Raw genomic sequence first — 21,467 nt, 5'->3', positions numbered from 1 at the left:
ATGACACCCATTTGTTGGTGAAAGGCTAGGTGGTCGGTCCCTTGACTCTTTGTTTGGAGCAACAGTTATTTCTCTTCTTCCAAATAGATGAAATATCAATCAGGGAGCCAGTGAGAAGCAGCCCCACTCTCAGGGAACTCTCCTGGGCGTCAGTTTACGTATCTGTAAAATGGTGATACAAAGACCTTTTGCACAGACTCATCCTTGGGGTCTATACTTCTCTAAAGCCTTCTCATTTTTTAGGTCCAGGTCAGGTCTCCCCTCTTTTCTGTGTAGTTTGTTAGTTTTTTGTTTTGTTTTTTATGTATCACCTCCTGGAGCCTATGGTTCCTAGAACTGATGATACATTAATTCCTGTTTAATTCTATTCTAATTGTTAGAATAGAATAATGTGAGTTAATCTGATCACATTAGGCAGATTGTGGGCTTGATAAAGAGAAGTTCTGGAATCATCTCTCAACATCCCATTTCCAAAGACTGTGTATTCAAAACAATAACAAAAATAATCAGATAACAACAATTACCATGTAATGACTGTTATTTCCCAAGCACTCTGCTGAACTCTTTACAGTCAACTCAGATAAAAGCTCTATGAGGTACTTAACAGCTCAGTTAACAGCCCATGAGGTAGATATTAATGGGGCCCAATTTACAGATGAAGAAACCAAGGCTCAGAGATTGTCTTGCTGGAGTCCAGATGTAAGTTAGCAACTGGAATTTTAACCCTTGCATGCCTGACTTCAAAGCTCTTTGCATTACGGCTTACTGATGGGTACAGTCCAAGCGCTCCCCTCCCCACCAAGTCTGCCATCCTCTTGTAGTCACAGCATGAAGTGGACAACAAAAGAGAGACAGATGTAGAGATGGATTTTATTTAGACAAATTACACATTTTACTTAATTTTTCCTTTCTAAAACCCTCACCATCAAAGATTGATCCCATAGAACTTCTAATTCAAGAACGCTCATTTCATAAAACATTTCAGAGATAGAAGGGGAGAAAATATTAATGCTAGGCAATAGATTAAAAGGTGTCCCCTCCAGGGACCTGGGATGATCAGACATTCCTTCCTAAATGGCATCCTAGTCACTTTTCTCCACTTCCCCACTCTCATTTTTCTTTCCACCCAACAATAGCATCCAAGTATCAGCAGAGGGCCCAGAGATGGGCAGGTGAGTCAGAGGTTGAACCTCCTGAGCCTTTAGCCTCCTCTGTCCCAACCTCTCGTGCCTATCTGTTCAGTTTAATAACACCAAGACAGTGAGGCTTAGCCCCTCTGCGAGGCAGCCGGAGAGGAGAGCAGGAAGACACAAGTTTCTCTGTGGTTTCCTTTCCTTATTTCAGGACTCCCCTAGCCTTTACCCATCCTATCAGCACATACACACACACACACACACACACACGCATGCATTTTAATAATGTAATAATCTCTCTATAAGTCTCAGTATCCAACAATTCTGAGCATCCTTTACCTTCATCCAAAACAACAGTAACCCATTATGGATCCAGTGAATACAGAAACAAGGCCAGTCCCTGGGGAAGGCAAGGCTTTTCTACAGCCTCCACTTGGCAGTCTCATTAGGGGCACTAGGGAGACATAGGAATCTCTGTGCTCTTTAAATAAAGGCCCTGCCAAGACAGCTGGAGATTCCCCTACTATTTCCATGCCCCTGCTAAAGCCTCCAGGAGAGGGAGATCTGGGGGCCTCCATAGCTGTCATCACACCTTCTCTTGGCACTAAGTTGGCAGTCAGCAAAGGAAGTAAATAGGAGGGGAAAATAGTTTTCCAGTGTTTTCTCTCCTATTTTATTTTCATCTTCACAGCAGAATTTTTTTTCCACAAGGGGAATCTGAGAAGTACAATGCTTTCTTTGTTTTAACAAGGCCTGGGGAAATTCCACTGGCCTCAGTGGCTGGGGATCTGGTCAGGGTTCGAGAGAGGACAACGGCTTCTTGGATATTCCTGTCGATAAGGCCTTCAGGGAATGGCTGGGTGAACAGCCAAGGGAGAAAGGGAAGGGATGGTTTCTATCATTGGATTGAACTGTAAAGGAGCTGCAGGGTGACAGATGTTGGCAGGAATTCCAGTGGAGTTTGTGTGTACAGTGACTCCCTAGCAGAGTTGACATCTTCACAGGCTAGGTGTACACCCTGGCAGAAGGAAAGGTTGCAACATCATCAAGGTGGGGCATTTGCCAAAGGTACATACCAAGGCATTTGTAAAGTTGAGGCTGCTGGTAAAGTTCCAAGAAACCCTTTTTAAGACTGAGTAGAGGGAGGAGAAGCCAAAGGCAACCCAAGGCCATCTCACCACTACTCTGAGGAATGGTCCATGGAGACAACAGACTCAAGGAGCACATATAATGCAAGTTCCTTGATTCATGCTCTCTGTTGGCTGGGAACTTTGAGCTCTTCCTTGGAAGAGGGAGGGTGATCAGGTCAAGGAGGTAGGAACTTAGAGAACGCATCTGGTATGTTGCTGGTATGTAAAGAGAGAGTCATTCTATCCCTCTGGCTATCCCTTCCAGGCCAGCTTTTGCCATGCTTCCCTTCCCTCCCTCTACCCTGTTTCATGAGTAACCTGAAAGGCTTCATATACTGGGTACAGCGTGGGGAGGGAACTGCAGTCTGGGTGGATAGTCACATCTTTTACTATCCCAGAGCCCTGATTACAGTTTCTAGAATTAATGAGCAATGTCATTGAGACCCAGGGCCCAAAGGAGCCAAGCAGTGATGACAGTGAGAAAGCATCACTTCAGAAGGGACACATCTTTCCTCTCTGAGCCTCCTTTGTTCCCACCTGGTCCTGGTCCTCCCGTAAAGGAGGGTCACACTGATAGGTCATCTGACCTGGCCTTGCTGCTGGCCTTACTAAGACGTCGCTTGTCGCTATGATAGCCATGGGGAAGGTGGTGACCTGGTGAGACTCCATTGGGCACCTCAGGCTTCTGGCCATAGCGAACCTGGATGAAACCTTCCCCAGGAGTCTGCTCCTGACCTCGCACTTGCTCAGTGGCCAGGTTGTCTGTGTTTTGTTGGGAGGCCATATTATTGCTGAAGGGATTGAAGAATTTTCCCCCAGGGCCATTCTCCAGGCACTGATTAAAGTCGGGGGGTGGTGTGCAACTCTGGACCATGCTCACAGAGGGGCCAGAAAGCTGGCACTTAGCCATGTGCTGCCGCGGCTTGACAAATCGCTGTCTGATCTTCTTCCAGCCCAGGTGGTAGAGCTCAGCCAGGCTAAGGAGGAGGGACAGTGCAGCCACAGCCAGCATAAAGACAATGAAGACATTCTTCTCTGTGGGCCGGGATACGTAACAGTTGACCGGGTGGGGACAGGGACTCCTGCGGCAGACGTGCAGGGTGGTCAGGAAGATTCCGTAGATGAGGTACTGGCCCACAATGAAGCCCACCTCCATGGTGGTGCGGATCAGGATGCTGCACACATAGGTGTTGAGCAGGGAGCCCTGGAGGACAATCCTTCCATTCCCTTCCTCCCAGCAGGACAGTTCTGCTTTCTCAGCCACTGGGTACTCGTAAGAGCCAGAGCGCTGGACCTCTTTGGCCCTCTCGGCCTCCCGTAGCTTGCGCTTCTCCTGCATGCGCACAGTGTGCATGGCGTGGCCCATGTACACCAGAGAGGGCGTGGAGACGAAGATGATCTGCAGCACCCAGTAGCGAATGTGGGAGATGGGGAAAGCTTGGTCGTAGCAGACGTTCTGGCAGCCAGGCTGAATCGTATCACACCGGAAATCAGCCTGCTCATCCCCCCAGGAAGACTCAGCAGCTGTGCCCAGCACGAGCATACGGAATATGAAAAGGACAGTGAGCCAGACCTTGCCTACCACGGTCGAGTGCTTGTGTACTTCCTCCAGGAATTCTCCCAGGAAGCTCCAATCGCCCATCTTGGCACAGCCAGGTCACAGATGCCAAAACTTCTGCAAATGGGGGAGAGAGAAAGAGAGAAAAGGAGAAGGATGTTCTGTGAAGGTCTGGAAGGTCTATCATATTCTGGGATTCCACTGATCCGTCCAATGGGTTCTTTAAGACAATGCAACTTAGAAGTCAAAGCAACCAAAGAAAAGCTCTCTCTCATTTCCCAGCAAAAATAAAAAGAAAGAGAAGATTCAAAGTAGCCATATTAGCTAAATTAGAGCATGGCTCCCACACTTTAACGGATCTAGAAATCGAGGTGTGTGTTACAATATGGATTCTGCTCTTGCCCCAGTAATTCTACTTCAGGAGGTCTGGGATGGCCCCCAGGAATCTGGATTTACAACAAGTGGCCCAAGTGGTTCTGATGCAGGCAGCGAGGGACCGCACCTGGAGAAACACGAGTATTAAAAAGAACACAGGATTGGGATCTGCAAATGTGACTCTGGGCATTTACCTCACTGAGTCTGTTTCTTCATTTATCAGATGGGGGTGGGAATAGCTACACCAGAGAATTCTGAGGATTAAGTGATAAGAGGTATGTGATATTCTGAAAATCATTCCACAACTGTTCCAAATGTTTAAATGGCTGTTGGATGGAAAAGGAATATTTTTATGGCTCCAGAGGGCAGAACTAGGTGGAGGAGGAAAGAGTGAGGATGCAATCGGCAAATTTGGCCCCTCAGGAAGCACTCTGCAAAAATCAGAACCGTCCAGCATACACCAGCTGTGTTGGGAGGTGGCAAACAAAAAGTGTGCTTTGGTCACACCAGCTAACAGTATCACAGATGAGTGCTCACTTCCCCTGGCTGGTAAGGCAATGTTGATCTCCCGTGCCTCAGTGCAACACAGCCATTCCAACCACACAGCTCAGCTCGCCCTGCTGCTAAGTTTCTATGTCTCACTTAAATAAGATTCTCACACACAGATCTACCCACCCTTATGTCCAGAATAAATGTCCCAAAACTTTATGTCCCTTACAAAATCCTCCCTCATCTGGCGCTTGTCTGCTTTTCCAGCTTCTTCCTGCCTGCCCACATGAGTTCCTTTTGTCCAGCCATGCTAAATCTTCCCAAATGCCCTCCTTCTGTACCTCTACATGGCCCCTCACTCCTAGTTGAATCCCATTTACCTTTCAAAACTTAACCCAGTCATTGCCTCCTCCAACCCTCCCTCCTCCCTCAAGCTGAGCCTCTTCAGCTCCTGTGATGGTCCCTGGGACACTTACTTGTCTCCCAGTGCTTGCCGCCTTGTGTTGTAATCCTCTGCCTGTCTGTGTTCTCCCAGTAGGGACTGTTTGAAAATGGAGACTGTCTTCTCTTCTGTATCACCAGAGCCTGGCCCAGAGTAGTTGTTTAATACATCTTAGTTGAGTGAAGGAAGGAGGGGCTGACAGGCACTGTTGTTTCCCACCCAATAGAAAACCAATTCCCTGTTTCTTGCCTGCCTCCCATTGGCAGGGTGAAAAAGCCAGGTATTACTTTCTCAATCTCCTCTGCGGTTAGTTCTGGTAGGTGAGGTATGGAGAGAATCTAAAGTAGAGGGAATGCTCCAGAAAAGGTTTTTCTACCCCCCAGTAAATGGAGAGAGCCTCACTCACAGTGCTCCTATCCCCCTGTGAACAAGAGGGAACCTCACTCATAGTGCTCCCATCCCCTGGTGAACAGGAGGGAGCCTACTCACAGTGCTCCCATCCCCCAGTGAATAGGAGTGAGCTCCGCTTGTCCCCACCGCTTCCTGCCTGTGGACAGAGTTGTATGAACCAGGATGTCTAAAGCTGTCCAGAGAATCTCAGAAATGTCAACCAGTGCCCTGAGGCCTCTGAAGCAACTCTTGCGGCTCCCTACCTGCAGAATTCTTACTTAGTGAATAATAAATGTTCTTACAGTTTAAGTCTCTAACCATTCCTAATCAACAGGATGACAAAGATCTCGGAGGGAATGGAGCATACTATATTCCTTTCTTAGAATCATAAAACCTCAGATTTGGGTGGGACTTTAGAGGTTTGTCAAATTGAAACTTGACCTTCATATCTTTGCTGCCAACGTGCTCCTGGTTTCTGTCTAAACATTCTTCAGGCTTATGGGGAAAGATGGGGTCAGGGTGGTGCATTTTATAGTCCAGGCTTCCTCAGCTCTTGAGTTGATTGTTGCCTTGACAGGGACCAACCTCCTGGCCCTGTCTTCTCTCAGACCCCAGGTCCCCAACCTTGAGAGTATACAGAGTCCCTGGGAATGAGGGAGTTCCTGAGTGAGCAGAAAGGGTCTTATCTCTCTCCTCCTCTCTGTATCAAAGACCCATCCATGTATTGAGGCCTGTCCTATCATTTGTGATCAGACAAATGCCCCATTTCCTTAGGTAGCGAAGCACCCCCTCTTTCAGCCTCCAAATGTGGAAAATTGTGGAGCGTGTGCTCAAAAGGAAAATGGCTGATTAGATAAGAGTTTGAATTGTCTGTCCTCTCTTCTGGGCACATGTACAGTGTTCAGCACCTTCAGGGTCAGCCATACACGTGCAGTGACTGAACTATGGTGAGTGTCTGAGAAAAAGAGGGAGGGAGAGAAGGGGAGGAATAAAAAGAAGAGAAGAAAAGGCAAGGACAAGGGGGAGGTGGAAATGGAGAAAAAGACCATGTAAGGATTAAGAAAAGACAGATGCGGGAGTTAGCTTACTGAGGTTTGACAAATTTCTGTTACCATCTGCTGGGCTTAGATAAATGATTCACTCTGTGTTTCACTTTCCTTACCTGCAAAATGGACATACTATTAACTCATAGAGTGCTATGAAATGATGCCTACAAAGCACTTAACACAGTGTTCAGCAAATAAGAACTGAATCAAAGGTAGCCATTACTAGCAATGAGAGTGGTGGGGAAGGATGAGAGGTAGAAGAAGGAGGGAGAAAGAGAAATTAGAAAGTAGAGAAAGGTGCATTACAAAGGAGGAAAGAAATGGAAGCAAGAGTAGAAGGGGAGGAAATGAGAAGAAAACGGAAATAGAAAGGAAACAAAAAGAAACAAATGTCATATTCTTCCAGGATTTGGGGCAAGTTTTCCACACTCAGTCCCTAAAGACTTCTCCCTTGATCTCACTCTGTCACTCATTCCTTGCAAGTCCCCAAGGAAGTATAAAAATAGTTCCAGGCAAAGAATGTGACCCTTTGGTCTAATCTGCCAAGAGGCTTGACTGCTGACTCTTTCACTGCTGTCCAAGGAATTCCACCTGGAAGAGGTAAAGCACAGGTACAAGAAAGGAACACCTTGGAAAACCAGAAGGCAGTATTAGGAAAGATGTCCTATTGGGAGGGAACAAGAGAAACTATCTGAGGAGGTATGAGGGTGAGGCAGACCTCCTGGGCCCAGGCAGAGGAAATAGGGTGAAGGGTTTTTCATGTTTTTCATGTATGACTTCCTGCTGACGCTCAGGCAAGGTCAGAGAAACTTAAAATTGCTGCCACGTACCAGATGCTCAGTTTATAATGTGAAAGGTCTTTGACTGTAGTTACTTTTCCAGCTACGTTGGCTCCCTTTGGATACCCCTATCTCAGCCACAGAAATTTGTAGATTAGATACTCAGTGAGTTTACTGGGCGTATAGCATATAAACTACTTTGTAGATTATTATCTGCTTCTTGGCAGGAAGTGTGTTAGGAGGGGCATAGGAAGCTGCCCATGCCATGAATAAATGCTATCAAACACAATGGCAATTTACCTCACTGCTTTAGCAGTTATCCTCACTGGCTTCCTACCACTTAGAAAGTCTAAGCTGCTTAACTTGCCATTTGAAACCCTGTACAGTCTCATGCTGTCGTTTTTCAGCTTTTCCACTCACGCACTCAATACTTAAGCTACACAATTTCCCATGTACATATACACATCTCACCACTTCTCACCCACGTATCTTGGCTTCTTATGTTCCCTCTGCCTAGAATGTCCTTTTTTCATTCATTTAATAAGTTTATTGAGTGACTACAGGGTGCCAGCCATCATTCTAGACAATGAGAATACAGCAGGAAGGAGGGGAAACAAACCAGGATTCCCTGCCTTCACTGAGTGTAACTGCCTTTATACCCCTTAATTAAGAGCAGACAGTAAATACATGATTTCAATAAAACATGATGTGTGTTAACATTAAGGAAGTATAAGGTGTTATGGGAATGTGGGCAGGAGCCTGAATCTGGTTTATGGGTTTTGGGGAGGGTCCTAGGGAATTGTGTTCTAAAGCCCTCTGCCACTGATACAAGTTCTGAAATCAGCAAGGCAAAAAGAGATGGTCCCTAGAACCTGGAAGAGAACCATCCCATCTCTAAAGGTTCTTCACTCCCAAACCTTCAACATCCTCTTTCAACATGTCCTATCCTGGGATAAAGCAAATTTTGGAGGGGCCACTAGGGAACTTGTTTGGCAATAGTAATATGATGCTAGATAAGAGGAAGAGGGCCTGAGGAAGAATTTTGTGTATAGTGAGCATAAATCATTTTCTGCTTTTATTTTGTGTACTATATGGCCAAATGGCCAGAAATAAAACTCAGGCACCTACATGCTTAATCCAGTGTTCCTTTTTTTTTTTTTTTTTTTTTTTTTGAGATGAAGTCTTGCTTTGTCACCCAGGCTGGAGTGCAGTGGCACTATCTCAACTCACTGCAACCTCTGCCTGCCAGTTTCAAGAAATTTTCCCTGCCTTAGCCTCTGGAGTAGCTGGGATTAGAGGCGTGTGCCACCATGCCTGGTTAATTTTTGTATTTTTAGTAGAGAAGGGGTTTCACCATGTGGGCCAGGCTGGTCTCAAATTCCTGACCTCAGTTGGTCCTCCCGCCTTGGCCTCCCAAAGTGCTGGGATTATAAGCGTGAGCCACTGTGCCCAGCCCAGTGCTCCTTCTCATGGTAACATTGTGGTCCCCCTACACGGCCAATGTTTTTCAAAGAAAATCATTTCAGAGCAACCTGGATTAATCATAAACTCATAGCCAGAACCTTTTCCGCTGACTCCGCAAATCTACAGCAAAATGGAGAAGTCTTCTAAAATTGACCTCAGCCCTCTTTGGTGTCTCCTGAACTCCAGAAGACTAAATTACCATCCAGCATGTAGGATACATTCTCACACTTGGTTATATATTTCCTTAGACTTGTTTTCTAAACATTTGTCTATCAGTTAACCTGCAGATACTTTGCTGAGTCCCCTTTATGTGCCCACCACTGTTCTGAGTAATGAGAACAGTCCCAAAGAGGTGCAAGGCCTGACACACACTGGGCACTCAATGATGTCTATTAAATTAATAAAATCGGCAGGGCGTGGTGGCTCATACCTGTAATTCCAGCACTTTGGAAGGCCAAGACGGGCAGATCATTTGAGGTCAGGAGTTCAAGACCAGCCTAGCCAACATGGCGAAACCCCATCTCCATTAAAATTAAAAAATTAGCCCAGTGTGGTGGTAGGCAGCTGTAATCCCAACTACTCAGGAGGCTGAGGCAGGAGAGTCACTTGAATCTGGGCGGTGGAGGTTGCAATGAGCTGAGATCATGCCAGTGCACTCTGCCTGGGCAACAGAGTGAGACTCCGTCTCAAAAAAAAAAAATTAGGCCGGGCGTGGTGGCTCAAGCCTGTAATCCCAGCACTTTGGGAGCCCGAGATGGGCGGATCACGAGGTCAGGAGATCAAGACCATCCCTGGCTTAACCCAGTGAAACCTCCATCTCTTATAAAAAATACAAATCCTGAAAATAAAACTAGCCAGAGCGAGGTGGCGGGCGCCTGTAGTCCCCAGCTACTTGGGAAGGCTGAGGCAGGAGAAGTGGTGTGAGAGAGCCCAGTGAGGCGGAGCTTGCAGTGAGCTGAGATCGGCCACTGCCACTCCAGCCTGGGCGACAGAGCAAGACTCTGTCTCAAAAAAAAAAAAAAAAAAAAAAAAAAAATTAATAAATATTCAGGCTGATTCCTTCTGTCAAGTATTAACAGCTTTTCTTCTCAAATGGGTAGTAATGCTTCTCAAAGTTAAAAGCCCTATGTCTTCTACTTTGAATTCTTATTGCATCAGGTTCTCTCATTTGGTACATAATAAATGCTTTCTTAATGATTGAAGAAAATGTTTGGCTAGCAGTAATATTGAAAAGAGGTCCTAAGGAGGCTCAAATCTTTCTTCTTAAGGTCAGCAGTAAAAATAAAACCTCACAATAAGTAAATAAAAATAAAAGCTTACATACTGTTCAAAATGTGCTTCTACATTCTCTTGTTGGTTCCAAGAGAGCAGGATCATATTTGTTCTGTTCAAGACCGAATACCTTCAGAATGTTATAGACATTCAATTTTTATTGTTGAATGAATGAATCCTCATAACCACTTTGTGGGGTGATTGTTATTGCCTGTGTTTTGCAGAGGAGGAAACATATAAAAGTGATTCGTTCAAAGAAACAATTAATGGAGGAAGAACCAGGGCTTCATTCCAGAGTTTCTGTTCAAGTCTGGTGCATGCCAGAAAGTTTCATTCTGTCTTCCCTCCAAGAGTGGAGCTCATCAATTTTTAGACCTTCGAGAGGACTTCCTAGTGGAGATAACTCTTGTGGAGGAGTTAGGGGTATGTGATGTTTGTAGGGGTGTGGAGTGGGTGGAGGAGTTACAGAAGAGATGAGGGGATTTCAGATAAAAGCAAGACTGCATGAACAAATTCATTGAAATGAAAAAGAGCAGGCAGAAACAGATTGTGGAGAGTTTTAACAGCCATGCCTAGGAGTGTGGAGTTATTCTCAACCCACATGATAGGCCATGTTTGGTCCATGATTTGCTCCTGAGGGTCTAATCTGAAGCCTCCAAATGGGGTTGGGGATGTAAAGGACTGCACAATTAGTAATGTCCATGCTTGTAGCAGTCTTTTAGTAGTGGCTGCAGCATCAACTAGGTAGGCTTCCGATGACAGGTACCTTCCAGCACACTTGCTGTGACTGCACTCTCGTCTCTCCTGCTTAAGAAGATATATTGCTAGTAAGTGAGGTGCTACCATAGGGATGCCTTGAAAATTCTTTTCTTTCTATTGATTCTAGTTCTGTCCCATGGAGTCACACATCATAGCCCTTCTAATATAGTATTTTACAATAATTTCTGTGTCCCCCAAGTCAGCAGCCAGGCCTTGGGCTGAACTATAAAGCCTTTGAGGTCTCACACACCTGAGAATTAGTTGCTCTACAAGCCATGTATTCTCTCTCCCACTCAACCCTGAGCTCTCTGAAAACAAACTGCTTTTCTGTTCATCACTGTATTCTCCTCCTGAAATTCCCCCCACCCCAAACCCCTTAGTGCTCAACACCACACCCTGCACAGTGTGGTATGTACTTTATAAAAACAACAATGGATGAATTGATAGCATTTAAGTCTCTTAAAACACCTAATGCCAAATTGATCAAGGCAATTCTTTACCAGTTGCTGAAGAAAAGGATGAGAATGCACACAGAGGCCAAGCAACACGTTGGGGCCATGCTGCACGTCAGTGGAGGGGCCTCCCTGGGAAGCTAGCATAGGGACACCTGCCCAATGACGATGGTGACCAGAACACCAGGCAGATGGAAGCCACTGAGTCTTTCTTCTACCTGTGACAGAACCATTCTCTCAGCAGGACTGAATGTATATCAAGCAGAAATTCCATCACCGTGGACTACTCCCTCACTGCCTCCTCCCCTCATAGTACTGGGGAACTTATCCAAGCTTGTCAAAATTAGATGACAAGACCACTCCACAGAGTCTGAGTCTAATTCTGGACAACGACACATGTTCTGGACAGTATCTAACAAATCTCTGGTTCTCAATAAAGGTTGTTATTCATAGTAATAATAACAACTCCCTGGACCCATGCTATAATTCCACTCGCCATACAGTGGAATGTGGCGCAGGGCAGAGTTCACTTGCTTCCCGATTAAGAGAATTCTGTTGTGAAAGGACCCAAAGGGCCTCGCTTAAAGGCTGCCTGAGAAATAGTATCATGTCAGGGCAGTTTAGTTCAGAAAGTGTTTATCAAGCTCCTCCGCCATGCCAGACATCAAGGTAGCTTTATAAAGCAAAGCACCAAGCATAATCTTTATGTCAGAACTCTTTTGTACCTTATTCGTTTGTGTACATTTTTTTCTGATTTCCTCTCACCCCAATAATTTCTCCTTAAAATGGATATGTAGGGAGAATTACATGAGAAAGTGGTCTTGATCCTCAGCGACTTCAGTAATCTTTGTCATCCTTTGATATTCCCAACTACATCTAGTTTACCCAGTTACACACAGAAAAAGAATTTGAATTTGGATCTAGGTGATAATAATAATAATAGAAATAAAATAACACTCACTGACACCTGTCTATGTGCCAGACACTCTATAAGTGTCTTTCTATATCTGTTTTCATTTGCTTCTCGCAACAACCTGAGGAAGTGGGGACTATTCTTTTTTTTTTTTTTTTTTGAGACAAGGTCTCACTTTGTCACCCAGGCTGGAGTGCAGTGACACAATCACAGCTCACTGGAGCCTTGACCTCCTGGACTCAGATGATCCTCCCACCTCAGCCTCCCAAGTAGCCAGGACCACAGGTGTGCACCACCACACCCAGCTAATTTTTTGTATTTAAAAAAAATTTTTTTTTAGAGATGGGGTTTTGTCCTTTTGCCCAAGGCTCGTCTCAAACTCTTGGGCTCAGGCGATCTACCCACTTCGGCCTCCCAAAGTGCTGGGATTACAGGCATGAGCCACCATGCCTGGCATCTCATCTTTTTTTACAGGGCTCAGAGAGGGTAACTTGAGCAAGATCACATTGCTAGTAAGAGGTGGAGATGGAGTCAAACCCAGCTCCTAGCTCATCTGGCAGCAGTGTCCCTGCCTTAACAGTTGTGCTAAACTCTTATCTAAATCACCTGAAGTTTCTTCTTTGGAAAATCCTAGCCAGTCAAAGGCTGGCCACTTTTATATAAGATGATTGAAGAGGGAATGTTCGTTGAGATCATTGTTCGGATAGGCAGTTGATTGTAAGCGATTGGTGCTAATTCTTACATTTAGGATTTTCATTCTTTCCCGGATTTATGTTTGGGGAAACTACTTCAGCCTCAGGAGAAATGATCAGGCATATGATATAACTGTAGCTACTGAGTTGGGCAGTGTGGGTACCTTCCTCAGAAATGGAAGTCCACTGAGGGCCAGCATCCCTGAACCTTGCTTACTGTAGAGGGGAAAGGAAGATAGAGATAAGAGAGGAGAAGAGATGAGCGAGGTGAAGTACTCACTTCAGTCTTCCTCCTACTCCAGCCAGTGGTACCAATGGCAGATAATTAACTCCTTTTTAAATGTAATTATTTTATTCTGACAAGAACAGATGGGTCCATTCAGCAACACCCTGCTGGCAGACAGTTGTTTCAAAGCCAAGGAAGTAGAAGGGAGTGAAGAAAGAGATTTGTGCTAGGATAAATAATTTTCTTAAACCATTGGAAGAAAAAATGTTTACAAAAAGTGAATGAAAGGGAGTAGTAAATGGAGATATGAAATTACAACAAAATATTGGGAGGTCCTTCTTAATTACTCCAAGGGGGTTAGTTAGTACCCACGCAATTAACTGCTAATGAAAATTCTGTTATAATACCCACATTTCTTTATTATTTCCCCCATTTGTCATAGATTTATAGTGCAGTAGAGCTGACCGGAATGTAGAGATCAATCAAACTCAACTCCTTATTTTTAAACAAGATGACAAGGGTTCAAGGAAGTTAAGAATAGTGATAACAACACTAACTTGAGTATTTCCGATGTGTGAAGCCCTTTATAACTATACTTTCTAACCCTCCCATTAATCCTGCAAGGAAAGTAGTATTGCCCCATTTCACAGATGAGAAAACTGAGGCTCAGAAGCTAAGTACTTGTACTAAGTGCCACAACTGGCAAATGCTGCATAAAGTGTTGGAATCCAGCTAGCCTAACTCTAAAGCCCACATCCTCTCTATGTCTCTGACGAGAAAGAAAACCAAGGACTAGGACTGATAGATGATGATAAGCCTGTGCCCAGAACTCTAGTCTCTTAACTCTGAGAGCAGGACTTTTCCCACATTACCTTGCCTCATAAGAGACCCAGGGTTTTTCCTTTTAGCTTCTGGCTTACTGGCTGGCCATCTCTTACATATGCTGTTCCTAGAATTAATTATTACACTGGGGCCCTCAGCCCACAGTAGTCAGGATTCCCAGACTCTTTGGCCTCTGCCATCATTTGGCCAGAATTCACATATAGAAAGTTATTTCCTTTTTTAGCCAGCAAGTGTTCTTGGCTGCAGCAGCGTCTACTGCCCGGTTCTTGGCTGGCCAAACAGCGGGCTCTGGTGTTCCATTGATGTGAAATCATAACAAGAACAACAGAAACAGCGATTGTTAGGTGGAGGAACTTCCGGTCTCTAAGGAATAATAGGGCTAGGACCCTGCTTGCATTACTCTCTAGTGGTGTAACCCTAGGCAAGCCACTTATCCTCCCAATTTCTAACTCATCTAACAAATGGGAATGTTTACTCATGAGGATAACATAATATGTGGACATGTGGAGGCACCTAGAACAGTATCTGGCATATAGGCACTCAATAATATTAGTTCCTTGTTTTCTTTTCTGACATTTGCAGTAAAAACTCCTCTCAGACATGATCCAACTAGCCAACTTGATGCAGAATCTGATAGTGCCTCAGGCTGGTTAGTGACACAGCAAGGACCCTCACGTGGCACAGGTACAAGAGGGTAACTGTCAAGAGATGGGAAAAATACAGACAATGGAAAGCATAGTAATTAGTCTATAAATTAGTTATTTCACTAGGCATCCAGACCTCCTGGGTCAAGCTGGAGAATCAGGGAGGTGTAGGGCCTACTCAAATTAAGCCACTCTCATTCCTGTTTCAAGTCCAGCCTGCCTCCTAATGTGTTTTTAACTCAAGCTTTTAGGCCTGAAGTTGGACTCTACATGGCTCCATATTATAAAATGTATGCCTCATGGGATGCCTCTCTTCTGAGAAGCTGCAACACTCTTGAATCTGATCACCAAGCAGAAGGCACACTCACAATGAGAGGTCTGAAGCAGGCTCAGTTCTACTTGGAAGAGAAAGGGGGGGTTGTCTACTCCGTGATCAGAGGGTAAGGGACATCTTGATCCCTAGCCACCTCTGTCCTCTCCTGAGGTTCTGAATCATGGAGTTGCCAGGTTGGAGTAAGATTCTGGAAATCCCCTGTGAAAATGCAATGTTATCATTTCATGAAGAGAGGCTCTTTTCTGATTCCAGCTGTTTCTTTGTGATCCTAGACAAGATACTTCCCCTCCCTGAGCCTCACTTTGCTCACATGTGAAACAAAAGAGTTGAGGCTCTTCCATCTCTAAGTTAGAACATCTGGGGAGTCTGTGACTTGCCCAGTTGTGACAGTATGGCAAGTTAGTGGCAAAGCCAAGAAGCAAGTCCAGAGTTTCTGACTTCCAGCTTAGAGGACAGCAGAAGGAGTCCTAGAAGAAAAAAAATCTGTGGTCATAAAAACCCAGCAATACCTCCTCGGAAGTATATGTCATGGGAAGCCTTTCTATTTGACAGCCATTTAAAATACTTTGTTTAATCCTCATAAAACCTTATGAAGAAGATATTTATTAGCATCTTTGGCAGATGAAGAAACTGAGTATAAGAGACATTAAATAATTTTCCCAAGGTCACGTAGCTAAAATCCTAGCCAAATGTGACTCCAAATGCCCAGGTTCTTCCTTCAGCCGTACCCCTCGATGAGATAAACTCTAAGATCCTTCTGTGATTTTTTCAATACCTCTGATTCTGCGACCTCCTGACTCTCATTGGGCTGTTGAATAGTAAACTTTACTTGCCCATTATTTGCTAATATATCAGAAACAATATTCTCGAAGTGGCATCAAGCTGGCATCACCAGGAGCCAGCAGCTTGCAACAATAGGAAGGAAGCCAGCTTCCTTTCCAGGAACCCTGAAGCTTTCCAGGAAAATGGTCATCTCTCCCCTTTGTCCAGTTCAACCCTTGAGCCCAGGTTGGCGCTTATGGGAGTTCATTCACACAGAGAGCTACTGGAATCTTGAGTCCTTCCCTAGGACAGGGGGCAGAGCTTTGACCTTGGGTCTCCCCGGCCCTGAAGATGGTAGATCATCCAGTTCCTGTCCTGATTGATCCACATAGACAGGTCCCCTGTCCTAAGAGGTGGGGTCAGCCAGTAGCCGAGAGACCAGGCGGCACTGTGGCAGCACCCTGCACTGCCTGTGGCCCACGAACCGCCAGTGCAGACAATGAAGAGCAGGTGGGCAGGTGGGAGTCAATACCAACAAATAGAATCGTAGAGATGCTCAAGTGGAAGAATCAGGGAGACTCGGAGAGATGGAGGCTGGGAAAATACAGCCAGGGAGGTGGAGGTTAGAAGAGCCCTTGGTATGAGTGAGCAGGGCAGGGTGCTCTCCCAACTCAATCAGCCCTGACTCACTGTGTCGTCTCCTACAAGTCATGCCCTTCTCTAGTCCTTGTTCTCCTTATTTGCTGAAGAAGGAGGCCGGTAATGGAAGAGACCTCTTTAAGTTTTAATGTTCTCGAACCTTAGGGAGTACTAGGAGAGGGGACGGGAGTGAGGCAGTTAAGATATAAGAACAGTGACCAGCTTCAGGAGCCCAGCAAGCACGCCTCTGGGGTTCCAAGGCAGAGACAAAGCGGGGCTGCCTGATTCTGTGACTGCTGTGGCTCTGTGGACGTCACATGTGTGGGTGAGGGATGCTCAGAGAGTGCTGGGTTGGAAGTCACAGAATCCCCTCCTGGTACTCTGTGCTCTGCAGGCTGTGGTCACTGGGACTCCTCACCGGCAGGTGCTGAGTGAGGAAAAGGCTTGGAGGGACAGCCAGGGGAGCAGGCTCCAAACAGCTCTGCCGCCCCAGGCAACCTGGCAGGAAGTTAGAAAGTTCAGAGCTGTCCCTAGAGAGTAGTGAATCAAGGACTGGGCTGGGCTGTGACTCTGAGGACAGTGGGTGGAGGGGATGGAGGCTGCTTGGCTTGCTGATGTGAAAGTCAGGTTAGAAGGCCTCTAAATACCAGCTGGTGTCCCCAGCCATGAGCCACAGCACCAGGCAGTCAGAGGCGCTGCACCTCCACACGCTCCCCTTGGTCTCTTCTCTCCTTCAATTTTGCTGGTTCCAGGTCTCCTGACACCCTGTTCAGTGCTCTCTCCACTGCCCTGCCTCCACCCGCAGCCAGCTGGACCTCTTTGTGCCAGAGCCTTTTTCCAGAAACAGCAACCCCAGTGATTTGCTGGGGAGTGAGAACCAGGAATCCCTCTATTACAATGCAATACTGCGAGGGAGAATAAGGAAAAAACTTAGCAACAGAGCAGGATGAGAAATCCTTGGGTTGAGCCTCCCTTTTTCAGTGGTTCTGAGTTGCCTTTGAGCCTCTGGAATCACAGCCTTATACACCGTTACTGCTGAATGGAACCAGAGGAAACCTTCCATTTCAAATTCCCCATTTTATAGATGAGGAAACCGAGGCCAAGCATGGGGATGTGTCTGTTACAAGGCCTCCCAGCCCCTGAGTTTGGGCTCTTTCACTACCTGCTCAGAAGAAAGGTCCAGGAAGAAACTAACAGAATCTTTCTGCCCTGTGGTCTTCTACTTCACACCGCGAGTGGAAAGGAGACCTTCAGGTGGGCGCTTTCCTGGGCTTCCTAACTGGTTTCACACGCCTCTTTCCTCTGGCTGCAAGTGGCAGCCTGGATCTCTCAAATGCGGCCACTGCACAGCGGGGACATGATACTCTGCAGGAAACTAAGCAGGGAATATTTTTAAACCATCCAACATGCCTTAGGGAGGAAAAAAAAAAAGTAAAACACTCCCCTAGATGCTTCGAAAAGCATTTTGAAAAAAGATTCCATGCCTAGCAGAAGCATCGTAAAACAGTGTTGGTTTTACTTTTAAAGGGCCAATTCCCTCTAAGAAAAGTTCTTAGGAATGGACTGGTGACCCACTTCTAAGATGCCCCCAGAGGACTGAACTCCACAAGAGTAGGCTGGAACCCCAAGGGCCCTCCACTCGCAATTCTCCAGCTCACTCTAAATCAAGGAAGTAATTTATCTGCTGCTTCGCTAAACCTTTCTTTTTAATATATCCAAACCTCACTATCACAGGAAATAGTGAGAGGGGTAGGGAATAAACTCACAGGTAGAAAGAAAGAGCTTTCTTTTTATCCAGCCCAGAATCCAAGTTCCCCTCTTGTGGCTACTTCATATCCACTTGTAGTTTTAGTTGTTCAAATTCAAGTCTTCTCTTACCTGCTTCTTTTCCTCCTCCCTGGACTTTCCTTCCGTTGGCTTCTTCACACTCTGGCTGCTTCTTCTCCAACTGCCCACGCTCTTTGCTCTTGAGCCTGTCAGTTGTTCCTCTTCCACCCTCTTTTTAATCGTATCTGTCGCCTTCCCTCCTCCCACTTCTTCCTACTCTTTCTCTCTCCACCCCTTTTCCCCTGTGAATCCCTCCCTCCCCTCTCTCTTTTGTGCTCTTAGAGTCTTTGCTCTAAAAGTCTTCTTCCCTCTACCTTCCTGTAGCCTCAGCTCACTGTGCTCCCCCTCCCTTGCCCCCAAGGAGGCAGAGCCCCCTTCTCCCTGCAGTCCTCCCCCGTCTGTCTGCCTGTCATCCTTGTCCTCACAGCAGTCCTCCACATTGCCTCTCCGCCCGGGCCGCTGGTGCACCACCTCCCTAGGTCTCTTCCTGCCCACCCCTCTGCTGCGTCGCCACAGACTTCCCAGGCCATCCTGGAGCATCAGCAGGAAAATTGGCACTGCCTGAGAGATCCCTCTTCCCATCCTTTTCCCATCATCAGAAAAAAAGAGGGTGTTCACTCACGTAACAAGCCTTTTTTGGGATTTCCACTATGCCCATACCAAAGAACTGAGCATCAGCCAGCACAGGAAAATGCGGTCTCACAAGTCACAACCATCCAGCACCCAGAATAGGCACCAGGACTAACCTGAAAGGAAAGAAATGCTAACCTCCCATCTCCAAAAGTGGAGGGGATTCCTCACTCCCAGAATCATACTCTCTCCCCTTCTCCTCTAAAGAGAGGCGAGCAACTTCTATGCGTCAGGCACTGGGTTAGAGACTTCATATATATGTTGCCTATTTTTATCTCAATCATTCTAATTTCCAATTCTATAAGGTAGACCTTTTCTGCTTTTTACATTTGAGGAAACTGAGGTTCAGAGAAATTAAGTAACATGATTATGGTGGCCCAGTGTGTAAAGTAAGTGGTAGAATCAGGATTCGAAGTTTTCACCGGTGCCAACGTTTACCTTACTGCTCCTTCCGTGAAAGCAAACAGGTCTCCCAGCTGGAACTGAACTGATGGAAGTAAGGTTGGCTCTTGTTAGATCACATGCCACAGGTGACCAAATTCAGAAACTGGGGTATCTCTTCCTTCAAACCCTCCCACTCTCCAACTTCTCCCCCAGACTCCTCAACTTAAACACTTAGCCATGGACCCAGTTGGAATGAGGTAAGTGTCAACAACAGAGGTCACTACGAGTGGACTGAAATCAGACAAAACAATGACTAAGAGCCCACTGATTATGAGAGCTAAAGAAAACTTCAGTGATCATCTGGAACAGCCAGGGAAACTGAGGCCCAGAGAAAAGGCCACTTGTCAATGTCATATACAGTAGTAGGTGGCAGAGGCAGGGCAGGAAGCCAGAACGGTCCTTTTGCTCCACATCATCACCTGAAACATGCCTTTCCCACAAAGCACCGGTCACAAGCATTCCAAGATTCTACAAAGATGTTTCCTTAATGGGCTATATTTTTCATGGGTGAATGAGCTTAGGATCAGCAAGAGGGAAAAGAGCAAGGGGTTGCATTTCCAGTTTCGAGGGAGGCAACAACCCTGGTGAAAGCAAATGCAGGATTCTTGATTCCTTAGCCAGAGTTTACCCCACTTTTATCCAGCATCAGAGCAGATTCTGGAGCCAGCCTGACTGGGTTTGAATCCTGGCTCTGCCACTTACTAGCTGTGTGACATTGGACAAGTTAACCTCTATGCATCTCAGTTTCCTCAACTGTAAATTGGGAATATTATCTACTTCACAGGGCTGTCATGAGGACTAACGAGGATGTGAAAGGCACATAGAATGGTTGGGAACACGGAGGTACTGTAGACGTGGCTGCAAAATAATGCAATGCAATGCAATGCAATGCAATACAATACAATACAATACAATACAATACAATACAATACAATACAATACAATACAATACACAATACTCAATACTATACCTACCTCCTCCCTGCCCATACTTGCCATGGCTGTACCAAAGTCCTGTGATGGAATTCAGCATATGAAATCAATAGCAAACCCTGCTTCTCCAAAACAGAGATTAGTTTCACCAGTTTCACACTGTGACTTTGCCCCTACATCTCAGCCTCACTACAAGAGCAGGGGACACCTAAGAACATCTTGTTATCTCCATCCAGGAGGTAGCCAGTTAAAGAACCCATAAAGTCTCAGCTGGGACATGGTCTGAGAGTGGGGAAGGTTTAGTGGAATGTACACGCCTAGATCACTGGGCTGCCAGAGGAGAGATGATCTCGGGCAGGCCTGGAGATGACAGGAGAATGCCGTTTTCCTCTGAATGTGCAGAAGGGAAGAGCTGCCCAGATACAGACACACTAACGACCCTGGAGGGAGAGCAGGGTATACAAGGTAAATTTTCCCTTCGTGCTTGGCTGACAGAGAGCTAAAGCAGTGAAGAAACTGGATGGGTTGTCAGAGGAAGTCCAGGAAGTTTGCCTCAGGGCTGGAGGAAGGCTGAGGTCTCTGACTGTGATTATCCCAAGTCAATGAGGTCAAACAGCTCTCCAGTCGGGACCGTTCAGCATGGCATCCAGGACAGCTATGTTGCTTCAGCAAGGCCTTCAGAAATGTGATTTATTCCTCACCTGGCTCAGGCACCCAGAATAGGCACCAGGACTAACCTGAAAGTTAATGAACAAAAGTTTTAAAAAAAAAAAAAAAAAAAAAAGATCTGCCAGGCGTGGTGGCTCACGCCTGTAATCCCAGCACTTTGGGAGGCCGAGGCGGGTGGATCACAAGGTCAGGAGATCGAGACCATCCTGGCTAACACGGTGAAACCCCGTCTCTACTAAAATACAAAAAATTAGCCAGGCGTGGTGGCGGGCGCCTGTCGTCCCAGCTACTCGGGAGGCTGAGGCAGGAGAATGGCGTGAACCCGGGAGGCAGAGCTTGCAGTGAGCCGAGATCGGGCCACCGCACTCCAGCCTGGGCGACAGAGCGAGACTCCGTCTCAAAAAAAAAAAAAAAAAGATCATTTGGGCTGTGGATGTGAGGTGATTCTCTAAAGGGGCTGAAACTGGCGATCACCGCATAGCTAAGAAGGACCCCATAAGCAGATGTTCAATGCACCAGAGAAAAGGACGGGCCAAGGGCCAAGGGTGGGAACTGAGGTTCTGCCATCACCTCCCCATCTTCCTCACATTTCACACAAGAAACGGTCTTAGAAAGAAGTATC

The 21,467-nt window shown here is 46.2% G+C and overlaps 1 protein-coding gene across 1 annotated transcript; it reads right to left on the bottom strand.

The window, feature by feature from the left end:
- Positions 1-853: 853 nt before the first annotated feature.
- On the bottom strand, positions 854-18,595 carry GJA5 (gap junction protein alpha 5). Its single transcript, XM_017875124.1, has 2 exons — positions 18,221-18,595; positions 854-3,938 (listed from the first exon to the last, which is right to left on the bottom strand). The coding sequence occupies exon 2, from the start codon at positions 3,903-3,905 to the stop codon at positions 2,829-2,831; it is 1,077 nt and encodes a 358-aa protein (XP_017730613.1). The 5' UTR covers positions 3,906-3,938; positions 18,221-18,595; the 3' UTR covers positions 854-2,828.
- Positions 18,596-21,467: the final 2,872 nt, after the last annotated feature.

This window comes from Rhinopithecus bieti, unplaced genomic scaffold (genome assembly GCF_001698545.2).
Source record: "Rhinopithecus bieti isolate Rb0 unplaced genomic scaffold, ASM169854v2 scaffold_1234, whole genome shotgun sequence".
NCBI classification, from domain to species: Eukaryota; Metazoa; Chordata; class Mammalia; order Primates; family Cercopithecidae; genus Rhinopithecus; species Rhinopithecus bieti.
This window is presented reverse-complemented; position numbering and strand designations above follow the sequence as displayed.